The sequence below is a fragment of the Penicillium hordei genome, assembly GCF_028827395.1.
Source record: "Penicillium hordei strain IBT 12815 chromosome Unknown utg000006l_segment0_segment0, whole genome shotgun sequence".
In the NCBI taxonomy this organism is placed as follows: domain Eukaryota; kingdom Fungi; phylum Ascomycota; class Eurotiomycetes; order Eurotiales; family Aspergillaceae; genus Penicillium; species Penicillium hordei.
The window spans coordinates 3,924,941-3,938,655 of record NW_026623147.1 but is presented as its reverse complement, the minus strand read 5'-3'; the positions used below and the strand labels follow the sequence as shown (position 1 = coordinate 3,938,655).

At 49.5% G+C, this 13,715-nt stretch overlaps 7 protein-coding genes across 7 annotated transcripts; 3 read left to right on the top strand and 4 right to left on the bottom strand.

The window, feature by feature from the left end:
- Positions 1–1,881: 1,881 nt before the first annotated feature.
- Positions 1,882–3,067, bottom strand: N7537_012111 (putative transcription initiation factor TFIID subunit 13; the record flags this gene model as incomplete). The annotated part of the gene is made up of 2 exons (XM_056903165.1): positions 1,882–2,378; positions 2,452–3,067. 2 exons carry the CDS (start codon positions 3,065–3,067, stop codon positions 1,882–1,884), a joined length of 1,113 nt encoding a protein of 370 aa, XP_056748452.1.
- An 82-nt stretch (positions 3,068–3,149) lies between these two features.
- Positions 3,150–3,710, top strand: N7537_012110 (protein kish). The gene is made up of 4 exons (XM_056903164.1): positions 3,150–3,196; positions 3,327–3,436; positions 3,512–3,593; positions 3,653–3,710. The coding sequence occupies exons 1-4, from the start codon at positions 3,194–3,196 to the stop codon at positions 3,674–3,676; spliced, it is 219 nt and encodes a 72-aa protein (XP_056748451.1). The 5' UTR covers positions 3,150–3,193; the 3' UTR covers positions 3,677–3,710.
- A 322-nt stretch (positions 3,711–4,032) lies between these two features.
- Positions 4,033–6,084, bottom strand: N7537_012109 (pentatricopeptide repeat protein; the record flags this gene model as incomplete). Its single annotated transcript, XM_056903163.1, has 1 exon — positions 4,033–6,084. One exon carries the CDS (start codon positions 6,082–6,084, stop codon positions 4,033–4,035), a length of 2,052 nt encoding a protein of 683 aa, XP_056748450.1.
- A 652-nt stretch (positions 6,085–6,736) lies between these two features.
- On the top strand, positions 6,737–7,339 carry N7537_012108 (CCDC12/cwf18 family protein; the record flags this gene model as incomplete). The annotated part of the gene is made up of 1 exon (XM_056903162.1): positions 6,737–7,339. The coding sequence occupies one exon, from the start codon at positions 6,737–6,739 to the stop codon at positions 7,337–7,339; it is 603 nt and encodes a 200-aa protein (XP_056748449.1).
- A 422-nt stretch (positions 7,340–7,761) lies between these two features.
- On the bottom strand, positions 7,762–8,960 carry N7537_012107 (zinc finger CCHC-type containing 10; the record flags this gene model as incomplete). Its single annotated transcript, XM_056903161.1, has 2 exons — positions 7,762–8,398; positions 8,470–8,960. Coding segments are annotated over 2 exons (1,128 nt in total), but the record flags the coding sequence as incomplete, so codon positions are not given.
- Positions 8,961–9,472: 512 nt separating this feature from the next.
- Positions 9,473–12,081, top strand: N7537_012106 (putative R3H domain protein; the record flags this gene model as incomplete). The annotated part of the gene is made up of 2 exons (XM_056903160.1): positions 9,473–9,563; positions 9,616–12,081. Exons 1-2 carry the CDS (start codon positions 9,513–9,515, stop codon positions 12,079–12,081), a joined length of 2,517 nt encoding a protein of 838 aa, XP_056748447.1. The 5' UTR covers positions 9,473–9,512.
- Positions 12,082–12,804: 723 nt separating this feature from the next.
- On the bottom strand, positions 12,805–13,047 carry N7537_012105 (uncharacterized protein; the record flags this gene model as incomplete). The annotated part of the gene is made up of 1 exon (XM_056903159.1): positions 12,805–13,047. One exon carries the CDS (start codon positions 13,045–13,047, stop codon positions 12,805–12,807), a length of 243 nt encoding a protein of 80 aa, XP_056748446.1.
- Between the last annotated feature and the right edge of the window lie 668 nt (positions 13,048–13,715).

Sequence of the window (13,715 nt, the reverse complement as noted above, 5' to 3'; positions counted from 1 at the left end):
ATAGTTTTGGGAGGTTTCTGCGTCTGGGGTGGTTGAGGCAACCCTTCGTAAGCAACCCCCGCTGCCCAGCCCCAGGCGCTAATGATATATTATTCCTCATTGGCTAATTTCTATCTCGATCGTCTGTATAGAGTGCGAGCAACCCAACTTTTATTACCTGGGAATATTTGCAAGTCGATATAGTGTCTATGGCGACCAATGTGACCACGGGACCCCGGGTGATTCTCAGCTAGATCTCCCTTCTACCACGCACTCTTAATTCTCACCAGTCGACCACAAAACGGCAACCAGCTGTGCCCCCGGGATAAACCAAATGATTGGCCAGCATGACCATTCGGTGGCTTATGTGCAGCCAGTACTTGCTGCCCGAGTGGAAGATCGGTGATGTTACGGAAGACATAATAAAGGATATTGATTGACTAGATGAGGATAGGTGGTTATCTTCTCTAAGAAGAATATTGACTTGACGGGTCTCTTTTATAGACAACCCTGATACTGCGTTCTAGACCTGCCACTCAGCTAGACATTGTACATCTCATCAAGTTCAAAATAGACCTGGGATGAACCTCTTCGTTCTCCGTCTCTTGGTTCAGGATGGCTACTTCAAGCTTTAAAAGCCATACTTAAAAAGAACACGGGCCCTGTGTCCCCGCCCTTTGGTCAATATCATCGTCGAGTGGAAACGGAAGAAATAACTACCAGTTGACGGAAGTAGACATGTTGACCCCACCGAGGTCAAATTTATATCTCTACAATTCTATGCATTGCACCAATTTCTATCAATGTACATACGTACGGTGTACGTAGGGAGATTAACGGGCCCGAACCTTAAATAGTTTAATTTGACTAACTATGAATTGGGACACTATAGAGACGATCCCGGCCGTGGGCATGTTATTAGTATCTGTGGACTATGCAACAACATGCCGTGATGAAATAAATTATACAACGAATGCGGTTCTAAGTGCCAATATTTTGATAACTTACTCGTGTCAGATTGGCCGTGGATAATCTCCTCTTCCTCTTCCGTTGTAGGTGATACTCCAACTTGTGCATTAGCGGAACAGTTACTTGTTTAGCTATAGTTCGATACAATTGCAAATCGGTGTTGGCATGATGGGTATTCTCAAAACATCGATCGTGACATCACAGGGTTTTCTATTATGGCAGGATTGGCGAGACTATAGATGGATACCGGGAGGTACTTGGATACCTTCAGGGTTAGACATAGGTTCTGAGACTTGCCGGGCACGCACAGAATCATCGAGTATCCGGGATGAAAACTCTTAATAGGTAGAAGGCACGTCGGAGACAATTTTTGGCTCACCTGCACTGGGAAACGGACGCGAGATAGTATTTGAAGGACTTGAGACCCTTGAACCTTGGGACAATCTTTCTGTGACTAACAAGCATGTCATAGGAGGAAAGGCAACGCCCGGCATGCTGAGAGTATATATGAGCGGATGGCTTAAGTGAAGTAGAAGAAAGACTATTCTGGTCAAAACGTAAAGAACGTGATCAAGCTAGGTTCCTATCGTTGCGGTCAAGGTTGGGACGTCCAAGTGGTCGATCTTGACAGTATATTAATGGGACCTTGGGGTGAAATGATGTATGTACTATAAGATTGGCGGCTTAACATCGAACGAGTGGGACAGCCGCAAGTTTGCAAGTGGTGGTATTGGTCTTACTTTTTTTTAAAGTAAATCAAGTGAGCATTGCAATTCAAGCATCCATTCTCATTGCATTCTCTGGCTATTGCATGGTAGTTAAAAAGTAATTGTACATTGATTGGTAGAAAAGAAACACAGTTTGGGTATTAAGTCATGTTCGTCGTGACCCACCCATACGACAGGTGTAGGTGGGGCTATCAAGGGTGCATATTCAGCCAATCGTCTTACGCTTCTTCGAAACCGACTCCTCAGTCGCATCAGATCCACGGCGGGTCGCAGCACCTCTCTTGCCCTTGCCCTTGCTCTTCTTGGTAACAGTAGCAGTAGCAGCAGCTTCAGCAGCTACAGGATCCTCACCAGCTGCAGCAGCCGCCGCCGCAGCGGCAGCACCCTTCTTTCCAGCTTCCTTGGCAACCTGGTCATCATTCTGGTCAAATGCCTTGCGGGCTTCCTTCAATTCACGTTCCATGCGCAACAGCTCCTGTACACGGCCGAGCTTGTTGGGGTCGCGACGCAGTGCAAAGCGGAAGTCCTCAACTTTGATCTTTTGGCGGCGGGCGTGGTGCGCGACTTGCGCAGCACCGTGGCTGAGTTCAAGCACGAAGTCGGTGACAATCTCGTCCAGCACACGGACGGTCTCGGGAAGTGGTTCGTTCGGGAAGCTCGGGTGCGGGCTAGGGTCGCCATAAGCGAGAAGGAGCAGACGGACTGTGAAAATGGTCAGTATTAAGCTTGATTGGTAGCTTCCATTGATGGATGCGTGTGGGCCACGGGAACTTACGCTCATTCTGGAAGTTCATTTGGCCCTTGTGTCGGGCCATACGTGCACGTGGTTCAGCCATGGCGGATTTGGTTGCGGACCCTTTCTTGCCCTTTCCAGCGTAGGTAGATGTCGTGTCAGTTGGCTTGGGAGTCCACTGAGGTTCGTATCCGGCGCGGATTAGCGCTGTGTCTTGCTCATTGAAATACCAATTTGGCGAGAGCTTCGAGACAAGGTTTTTGGAGCTAGGCTGGCGCGACGGATTGCGAATCGGGTTGGATGAGGTAGACTTTGAAGTGGATGAGGAGGTGTTTAGAATTTGCAAGTGATGGGTTGAAGTTGGCGAGACAGAGTTTGAAGTTGGAGTTGCTGTGTTCGGAGTCTGGATACGCGCTTTTAGAGTGGGAGAGGATGTGTTCGCAATTTGCAGGCGACGGTTTGGAGTGGGTGAGGCGGTGTTTGTAGACTGGAAGCTAGCGTCTGGAGTTGAGTTTGATGTGTCTGGAGTATGCAATCCACTGTATATATTTGGCAAGATGCGTTGCGGAGTTGGCGTAGAAGGTAGCGGAGATGGGCTCTGGCTCGGCAGCGAAAACGATACCCGCTTGGGCGCTTGCCCCGTGCGTTTGGCGGACATGACGGGCAGAATATGCTAGACTGGGGTTGGTTAGCAACCTTGGCACATGCAAGCTATCTGGCAACTTACTGTCGCAATTCTGTTTCTTTGCCCATCTGGCGGGCGAAGATTTCACAGCTGCACAAAATGGTAAGTTTATGCACATGGCAGGGTTGATGGGAGCGACTGCTCTGTGGTGGGGAGAACATGCGACTCTGTGTTTGCGTCGGAACCACAATGACAGTATGGTCACAATGTGCTAACTGTCACACTCACCTAGTCCGCTCTTTTCAACTTTCAGTCGTTGCTTCTCGTGATTCTCTTGATAATCTGCACGAGCAGCTATGCGCACTCGATAATGCCGGGGATTATGGACCGGAACCAGAATGGGTAGGTTCTCACTTGAGGATTCGGATCTGGGGATGGAGAAAGATAGTGTGGAGACTGACAGTTGGTTTGATGTAGAATATTTGGGATCTTCTGGAAGTGTGCTCGAGTTGGAGAGCGACTCAGCCCGTACGTCAGCATATGCTGTGTCGTGATGGCAGTAAGTTCCCTCTTCCACAAGTCCAGATGTATGAAGAGAGATGCTGATGTTGCATGCAGGTCTCGATCTTCTTCGGTGGTTAACCTTGCTTAAATATCAATGGGTGATTGAGGAGAGTTTCCATGGGGTATCAATAAGGAACAATGGAGATCAATGGAGTATCAATAGGTTGTGTGGTGTCTCCGACTTCATGACGATCAAACCTCAAGTAACCTTGGAGTGAGGATTATGAGTTTAGTATTTCCACTCCATGTGACAGTCTCCAGATGCAATGAGACATTCAAACGAACAAGTTCATGATGATGCAATGTATAGTACATGATATTCAAATTTACAAAAAAAGTCCAAAGCCACTTCTTCAACACCTATGCGCCCAAAGTGGCTCCCAGGTTGCTTTGCCCACAAAAGGCGACAATAAAAGACAAAAGGGTATCCTATCTTACATCTTAGGCTTCAACTTTGACTCTAACTTCTCTAAGCCATTGTCAATGAGCTCATCGTGCTTTATCTGATCACTGTGCACATCAGATGCGGGCTCAAGAGTGAGAAGCTTATGGGTTCCATCCGAGTCACGGCCCTCATCCATCTCCTCGATCGCCACCCAGAGGCGTTCAGGGTCACGGAGATAACGTAGACTCTTCATCGTGTAATGGTCAATGGCAAAGCCTTCCTTTTCCATCTTCGTGATTGCACTAGCAGTCTCAGGGATGTCCTGTGCATTCGCGAATCCGTTGATGATGGTGTTCCAAGTCACCTGATTGTACTTCACGTCGTGCTTGGCCATCATCTCCTTGACTTTCTCGGCTGCATCGGGCTGGCGACTGTAATTAAAGGCGCTGAGGAGAATGGTCCAAGTGCGGGGCGTGGGCATAATGTGCTTGAGAGGCTTGCCAGTAGTAGTCTCTTTCGGCATGGCAGATGCGTCAAGCATGTCTTCGACGAGACGTATGCTTGACCGTAGTCCACGGCTGCTCTTGCGGAAGGCAATAAGGAATTCATTATAGACGTGGTCAGTTTCAACCAGAGGAGCGATGGATGGGTGACCCTGCTGCACGAGCTCGCGGAATCTGTCGTACATGTGATGTACTTGCGATATCCGATTCCTGCAACGGAAAAATGTCGCGATCATGAGGTACAAGGATACGGGGGAAGGTGGGGTTTTGACTTCAAGTCCTTGAGTTGGCGGCGGTGTATATTGGGGAGGGAGTAGAAGGAGTTCTTTAAGCGGTGTGATGTCGTGGATTTTGTTGTACATGTCGAGCATAGAGTAAAACACTCCCGAGGGATCGCTCTCGGGGTCAATATGCTTGGCGGTAAATGTGAAATGGGCGTGGAAGATTTTGCTGAAAATGTATGGGTTGTTTCGTAGTTCCTCTTGCATCTCGACTTCCCGCACCAGCTCGTCCACACGGCCCCGGTCGCCTCGAGATACTGCATCGGTGAGGAGAGTCAAGTATGTATAAGAATCAAATTCATGGTGGTGATTCTTCATGAACTGAAGCATGTCCGACCCCAATTGAGGGTCACCGGTTTTGTAAGCATTGGCAAGCACGAGATTCATCATGTCTCGGTCTGGCTGGACACCCATTTTGAGAAGCCGTGGGAGGATCCGGAAGTTGCGTCCTCCGGCGTTATCCTCAACAGTGTCCAGGGTCAGAAGCTTGCAACAGTGTCGCAGGACTCCTTCAGAGTCCATGGAAAATTCAGGATCATTGATTTTGGGAATGAATTCGAGGGCTCTGAGGGCATATTCCACGTCCTTCAGCTCTGTGAATCGGTACATGTAGCAAAGTGCTGTTTGCGCTTGCATCGTGATGCCTCGCTCGTTCATTAAACGGAAACTCTCGTAGACACCCAAGAACCCTGCTCGGCGAATATAGAACCGTATACCCCTTTGTGGCGGGGAGATAATTGGCCAGTCCCTCGGATCGAGGGAAGTTTCAACAACCGACTCAAATGTATGGGCACCCTTCGTCCAATCCCGGAGCTCATCGTAATGGAATTTTTCCAAGTAGGCCAAGCAATCGACAACCATAGTAAAGTCCGGTTTATCTCGAGGCTCGGTTGTGACGAGTAAAAACTCCAAGGCCATTGCAGGGTTATTTTGCAGCAGCCAAATGGCCAGGCGTTGCCAGGCCCTGGCCCTGTTAGAGCGGTTCATTACCAGCCACGCCTCTCGAAACTTGCCTTGGCAGTCATCGAGAAGCAAAGCCAGCAGTTGCTCGCCATCTTCTCCCAGCTTTGGCAATGCAGATTTGTTTAAGACCTCATGGCCATGTGTCTTAGCCGTGTGAACTGCTCCGTATGCCTGCTTCCACTGACGGAGCCCCAGCTCACGCGTATAAAGCGAATTCATTCGCATTGCAAGCGCCAGGTACAACCCTCGATCGGTCAAGTGTCTACCGTTGTGTAGGATTTCGCGGTTGACTCTCTCAGCCGCCATGGCCACAAGCTTGGGATCAGCTTGTCGCACATAGGCAACCTTTTTCATTTTATCATTCGTTATAATTGGTGTGTGCGATGATCTTCGTGGTTGGTTGGAAGGTTTTGATTGTCCAAGGCCCATGCCATACCGATTCGTTGCGAGCTCATCTGATTGTTCACTTGTCGGCGGATATAAACTGTCCGTCGAATCGCGGTTATGATGATATGATATGGAGTCAGGGGCATCATGTGTTATGCCAGGTTCTAAGATTGCTAGAGCATTATGTGTGGAAAAGCGCGCTCTATGACTGACATTCGCCGTCCCCGACTCCCGATACCATCGGCCTGGGCTCCGACATTGTGGTGAGAGCAACCCGTTGAGACGGGACCGAACGAGTTGGTACGGACACGATGACATTCAGGAGCTTTTGTCGACAAACATTTGGGTGGGAAAGACCAAGACGAAGAAAATAAGTCAAAGTATGGCGCGTGGAGAAAGTAGTCAAAGTCCAATGACAGAAAGTTGAATTCCACTATTCCGCCCGATTTTGCCGTGGCTAGTGTGTGGCGCACCACATCTACTTTTATCGCTCGATCATCTTCAACTTGTAAGCCGCGGAGGAGCTTGGGACTTTCTTCCGGTCACTTCAGTCACTTTATTTCCTGGTCCTCAGGCCAATATATCCTCTCCGTCATCAGTCCGACCATCATTCGAAAACATGTCGTCAACCCATGCCAATCTTGATGCGGCATCCACCGACCGCAAAGCCCGCCTCGCCAAGCTCGCAGCTCTGAAGCGCAAGCAACCCGAGCCAGAGGCAAACGAGCCCAGTGCGGAAGACCAGGAGCTGCCCGACGCCGACGCCACGCCAGATGTGACCACAAAGTACCTGTCCGGCCGCAACTACGACGCCGAGACCCGCGGGCCTAAACTGGGCTTCGAGCAAGGCCCGCAAGAGGGCCAGGTGACAGTGGAAAAACAGGCGGCTGAGATTGCAAGGGCCACAGCGGAGCAAACCAAGAAGGACACAGGTGCCGACGAGCCCGTTGATCTACTCAAACTACAACCTAAGAAACCCAACTGGGACTTGAAGCGTGATCTGGACGAAAAGCTCAAGACTCTCGATGTACGGACGGACAATGCAATTGCCCGCCTCTTAAGACAGCGGGTAGAGGAGGCGCAGCATGCTGCAAAGGCACGTGGGGCCAAGTCTGACGGAGATGAGGAGGGAGAGGAAGTGGGCATGGAGGGTCAGACGCTCGTTGAGGGCATCCATATGCGCGAACGAGAGGAAGAGAAGAGCGACGAAGAAACGATTTGAACGTGATACCCTTTGTTGCAGGAATGTGAGCGTTTTCTAGGTCTTCTGCCTCCACCTGTAATTGTCTATATTCTGTCCATTTACCTTATTCCTTTTTTGTTGTCTTGGTTGAGGCGTCTAATTGATGCCATGGGCATATTGCGCACAAAAATGAGGCGTTGGGAGGTTTACAACTCAAAATTCTCAATGAACATGTCTATCTTAGTGTCGTTTAAAATTCATTATTGGATTTTTTTTTTCCCCCTTCCTTTTTTCGGTTTTAGTTCCCTGCCAAGTGACAGATATTTTCAAACTCCGCAATGGGGATGCTAATGATACACTTGGTCATATACTGATGGAACATGATTGGGGCCGTGTCCCCCATCAGGATTTTGCGCCGTAAAAAACTCCAATGTTGCAGAGCACTTGTTTTCCAATTCAATTTACCGTCCGTTATTCATGGCCTGAGTCAAAGCAAGGCGCTTACTGAAAGGACTCAAACTTCGTTCCCGTGGAGGCTGGTTCTTCTGAGTTATGGGTTCAGGCCTAGACCGTCCAGGTTGAGACTGGCGTGGTGGGCTTCCTCGATCACGATATGAACAGTCCCGGGGAACATCCTGAGTCGTAGCACGTGATTCTTTCACTCGATCCTTATCCGCACTCTTGCTTCGGCGATCTCTTCGCTCGCTATGTCTTCCTGATCCACGGTGACGGCCTCGTTCTTCCGGGCTAGATTCTCGTCTCCGTCGCCGGGTGTTTCGGTCATCGGTATGCTCCCTGGAGGGTGAGCGGTTCTTCGGTCCCGAGTGGACTGATCCCGAAGAACCCTCTGTAGAATCACTGTAGCGTCTCTTTCGGGATTTTGCAGGTGGTGCTGATGAATCATCTCGGCGACCCCTGTCGGCTGTGCCATGTTTGTTACGGCGGGGAGATGAGGAATATGATCGATTTGTGGATATCGTTTCCACTGAGAGGGACCTAGCCCGAGACTGAACGTTGCGATCTGTCATATCGTCAAGATCTCTTTTCCGGCCACGCTCTTCCTCCCGGGTAGCAAGTAGTTCATCCGCTACACCCTCTCTTTATTCAAGTTAGCGAATATTCTTCAAAAAGGAAATGTGCGGAAATGACAAGTATCCATGCGAACTTACTTCCGTAACAGCTCATTTGGATTCTCGCTTGAAAGCTTGGGCATCAATTCTGGGTTCAGTAGCTGCTGGGTCCTTGAAGGTCGTGGGATGTATGGGCGCTCTTGTGCGGATGCCTTGCAATCAAAACTGTAGTGTCGTGAGTCAGAGTTAGTCAAACGTCTGACATTAAGTGAAAGAGGGTACATATCTCGTCCGAGGCATTTCTGGCACAGTGTGGTCGCAGTGGCCCTGTTGGAGTTGGAGCCTCCGAGCTTCGGGGCGTTTCGATATCGGTTCATTGGAGCTCGTGATGTTGTGGGTTCATGTAAAATCCTGGATTGGCGGGTACTTTGAGACCAGAATAGGGGTATTGGCACACCCACGATGAGGATCAAAGGCAATATCCGACGTAAAGCTGATCGGCGCAAGTTAGCGGCTGTTAACCTTTGAAGCCCAAGGGAAATTGTAGGCGCGCGCCAAGGGCGGTCAGGCGCGGCATAATGCCCACGAATCTTCAGGCAATCAAGAAATCAGAATTCGGATTCCCAACGCTCCTTCTTGATCTCGGGGTTCATTGTCAACACTCACGTCATCCATCTCGGACGGATGATCCAGAGTTGATCGGCTTTTCAAATAACTACCGGATCTGGAATCCCCTCAAAACTCAGTACGAGATCTTCATCTCGCTGACTATGAGCCAGCTTTGATATCATGTAAGGCCCCGTTGCCCGATCTGCCTAAATGTCCTGCTTCATTGAAGTGGATATTTCTCCTCATCGACCTTGTGGATCTCCTCATTATATACCTTGCATGATGCTAATGCCCATTTCCCACAGCTTTCTCCATGGCGATTGCCCTACCCCAGAGATATGTCTTTCGTTTTGGGCTTGTGTGAAACGAAATTACGCAGCGACATTACTTCCAACGAAACAAGCTTCAACCTTCTTCACATTTGTGAATCCGAAGCGTGCTGAGTGCAGCTGCTACCTGACTTGATCTCGGATTTTCCCTTTTTTTAGTGAAATTTAACCAGTCTCAGTGACCATCCCGCGCGGGGTGTTATCATGGCATCAAAAAGTCCCCCAGGTGGAGACGGCCCTCTCTCCTTTGCAAAGGTAAGCCAATGGTTTACTCCACTACCTCGTGGCCATCGCTAATTCTGACAAGATTGCTGCTATGCCCGCGCCCCTCAACCAACATTCTTCCTCGGTATCTGATGAAAGCGAAATATGCCAGCCAGCAGAACAATCACCTCGATCAGAAGCAAATGGCTCCGGTGCAGCTTTGCCCAGCCAGCATAATCTCGATAAAACACCAGAGGCTAGTTCCATTGATCTAGCTGTTGATGATCTAGGGAGAGGTGTGCAGGATATTGGCCTCACCTTGAAGAAACACAGTGATGGCTCAGGCTCTTTCATTGGTGGCCAAAACAATGGCATGCTGAAGCGGGAAAACTCTTTTGAAGATGATCGCACTCACCTTTCTACTTCATCCACCAAAATGACCAACTTCGATTCCAAGAGTCTTGCCTCGGTGACGACATTTGCAATGGATGAAAAGGACTCTGTACGTCCCGATGACAGTGCTAGTGTCCAAGCCATTGATGAAGAGGAGTCGCTTTCTGGTCTTGCTTCTGGGGCTCCGAACTCAGTGGCAGGCTCTGAAGCCGGCAGTCGTGCGTTTCGCGATCAGTATCGAGATGGCATCCCTACACGCCCACGCGGGATTTTGCCCGTGCCTCCTCTCTTTAACGGCACCCAGCCGGTAAATGGTGCAATTCCTCCAGATTCGGTCGCGAATAATTTTGTGATCCCAGCCAACTCCGATGGCATTGAAGATGGCCAGATCTTACACGGGTTTCCCTTGGAGCCGGATGAAAAACTCCTAGAGGCAATGAAATCCCCGAAAGATCGGCTCCTGATCCTGCAACTGGAGGAAAAGATTCGATACTTTATCAAGGACTGCAATGAGCAATCCTTGGAGTTGCCCCCCTCGAACGCGTTTGGGCGCCTTCTTGCACACAAGCTGGGGGATTACTATCACTTGACACATTTTGTCGACAATAATGTGACATCGGTCAGGCTTCATCGCACACCGTTCTGCCGGCTACCTACTCCTTTGTCTGCTGTGCATGCTGCTTGCAATAGCACTCCACCACCAGCTGTTCCAGCAATGAAAATCATGCGCCGAAACGATGGAGGGCAATTCGAAGGAAGTGTTGGAGGTTCGTCAAACCCTTCAAAGGCCAACTCGGAAGATGGGGATAGTGGACCAGATGGAGAACGCCACGGATCTTCATCCGGCGCCACGCCTGCTAAAGATCGAATGGCTTTGACGAGAGAGGAACGGGAAGCAAAATACCATGAAGTGCGTGAAAGAATTTTCCGTGATTTCCCCGACAGTGCCAAATCGGATCCGGCCAGCGGTGACTCGAATCCCAACATGTCACGCTCTAGCTCGGCGAACGGCCGCAAGAAGAACCAGAGGCAGCGAACTCCTCATGATGACAGCTTTGAGGTTCGCTCGCAATTCAATGCCTATTACCCAGGGATGCAATATGGAAATGGCGCTGCTCAGTACAATGCTCCTGTAAATGACAGCGCATACCCAAACCAAGTACCTTACTTGGTCGGACCTGGCGTGCCGCCCCCCTCTGGCGGATACATGCCATCTGGTCAGAATGGTGCCATGTACCCTGGGCAACTGAACATGAATATGAATGGTGTCTCCCAGTATCCCGTGGCAATGTCACCCCAGATGGCCTCCAATAGCTCGTGGCAAGGAGGGAACATGCCGCAGCAATCGCCATATTCCGGGTATGCTTCGATGAATCAGCCGGGGGTGATGAACCAGCCGTCCTCGAACGCATCCTCGCCGGCAATGAACAACTATGCCGTGCCCAATGTGACGCCGTACCAACAACCCCCCAATTGGAACTCGGCTCCTTTCCCTCCAAATTTCCAGCAGTCCCCGCACCAGCGAAATGGACTGCCTGTCCATTGGCCCAACTATCCTCAGCAGCCAATGGCTTCCAATATGCCGCCCAACATGAATTCAAACATGAATTCAAACATGGGCTCTAACATGGGTCCTAGCATGAGCCCCAATATGCCATCTAATATGGGCGCCTATCCTTATGCTCAATACCCTGGACAACATATGAATCCTGCTCTCCAAAATTCTGCTGGCTCCCACGCAGTAATGCAAGCAGGATATGCCAGGTCGCACTTCAACCCTCAGACACGCTCATTCATCCCCGGCGGTGCTCCTCCCGGGCGTCACCCGAACAAAGGCCAATACCCAATGCAGTCGTATGGTAACATGCAATCTGGTGTCCAGCAACAATGGAACGGGTATCCGGATCCCGCCCCTAACCGGACCATAGACTCAGCCCCGGCTATGGTTCCCAACCGAGTGCCCACCGGTCCTCGAGACTCTATCGCAAAATGGGGTACGCCAGCCCATCTTCCTCCTAAACCCCCGCCATCCGAAGTCCCCTCCGACTTTGATCTGAAAAACCGACCCGTTACGGCCTCGGCCCCAGCACCAACGTACAGCAGCAATGGAAATTCCGCCATTAGCAATGGGCCACTTGTGGTCTCGGGAGGCACAACTGTCTCCAAACCGAACTAAAGCTTTTAGCTTTGGTTGCATTTCTACTACTATGTTGTATCTGGTTGTGATGTGACCCTTGGACCTTTAGATATGAGCCTTTGTCCCATAGTATATGGGATAGATTCATCTGTTCACCAGCAGCTATGTTCCAAGGCTTCCATTTGCAGCAGCAGTATAACGCATGGCGATCCAGGTTCTTGTGTGTGCATGTACCGCGTCGCTCTTAGCTAGTCATGAACCCGTTCCAGTTATGTCTTTTCTTGGCTACTCGTATGTCCTAGACTAAAAAAGAATACTTCAAACGAACACGTGTGAAGATTCCAAAATCCAAGATTCTACATGCTGTTTAGTGTACTACTTAGTATATTATTCAGCAACCATTGGACATCAGATACGGCATAAATCTACATCGCTGGTACGAAGCTAGATTGATCACTTGCATAGACTTACGAGTAGACTAGACTTACGAGTAGACAGTAATAGAGAAATCCAAAAAATAATATTTCGAGTAGTAATAACAAAACTACGGGCGTGCCACCTGGGGGATACTATTTTTAATTTCTATACTTACAAGGATAAACACCGCTTATACGGCCTCGCGATGTCTTTTTAAATGTCTTTTAAAAGCATCGAGTCTCCAATGCCGAGTTCAAACAACCCAACATCGTCAGGGTGTCCCAGAAAAAAAAGTAAATCAACTCAATTCTTCGTAGCAACTATCGCGGGCACAATAATAACAATTTAAAGAACCACAATGGCAACACCACCGCAAATGTAACATTTCCGATCAGGTCTCCGCTTGCGCTGCACGGGAGCACTAAGCTCGGGGCTCCCGTTCCCACACTCATCTGCTTCTGCTTGGTCACGATTGACAGCTTCATTATTCAAATTCTCGCGGCGTCTATCGACTTCAAGTGTACAGTCCCGGTCGCTGGTCTCTAATGTGCAATCTCCGCCATCGACCTGCAATTGTGCAGTCGCCATTGTCGCGCTCGATTGGGGTTGGTCGTGCGGCTGTGACTTGTTTGTAGGTGTCGGTTGTCAGTGGTGGGAATTGGTGTGTATTTTCCTTAGTGATCATGTTGGAGGTGCTCTATTTTCGGGGGTTGGGGGTTGGGGGATTCTTTTGTGTTTTCCCTGACAGGTTTAATCGTTAGTTAACGATTCAATATTGCCTGGGGAGTAGTGGTTGATATGGCATACTTTCCACCATTTGAGGGGTTTTAGTTGGAAGTATCTTGGTATTAATTTTCGTCTTAGTCGAGGATATGGTGTATCTTTGAATTCGATTGGCTTCGGAGCTCATGTGTAGGTAGATTTTTGGCCCCCGAGTTGGCTTGATATCAGGGCTTGGTGGCTGTCGGGTTATGTCTACACACATTGAGATAATCATCGTCCATGGACCAGTGAAGGCCATAAAAAAGTCTGTACAAATTTATCTCCAGGACAAAATATTCGCTCTTCCAAGAGCGACGTGCCCGATCTTAAGCCTAAACCGGAGGCAGATGGTACCCGTTTGACCTACAAAACCACTGCCGATGGCTCCTGCTCTACAATTGCTACGGACAACCAAATTCTGTTAATGATATTGAGTCTTTCAACAATAAGACACGGGGCTAGTGGGGCTGCGATAATCTAGGATACAGCCAGGG

Coding starts and splice junctions, on each gene's coding strand:
- N7537_012110 (XM_056903164.1), top strand. Junction 3,437..3,511: donor ATGGACCGGAACCAGAATGG/GTAGGTTCTCAC, acceptor GGTTTGATGTAG/AATATTTGGGATCTTCTGGA. Junction 3,594..3,652: donor TATGCTGTGTCGTGATGGCA/GTAAGTTCCCTC, acceptor TGTTGCATGCAG/GTCTCGATCTTCTTCGGTGG.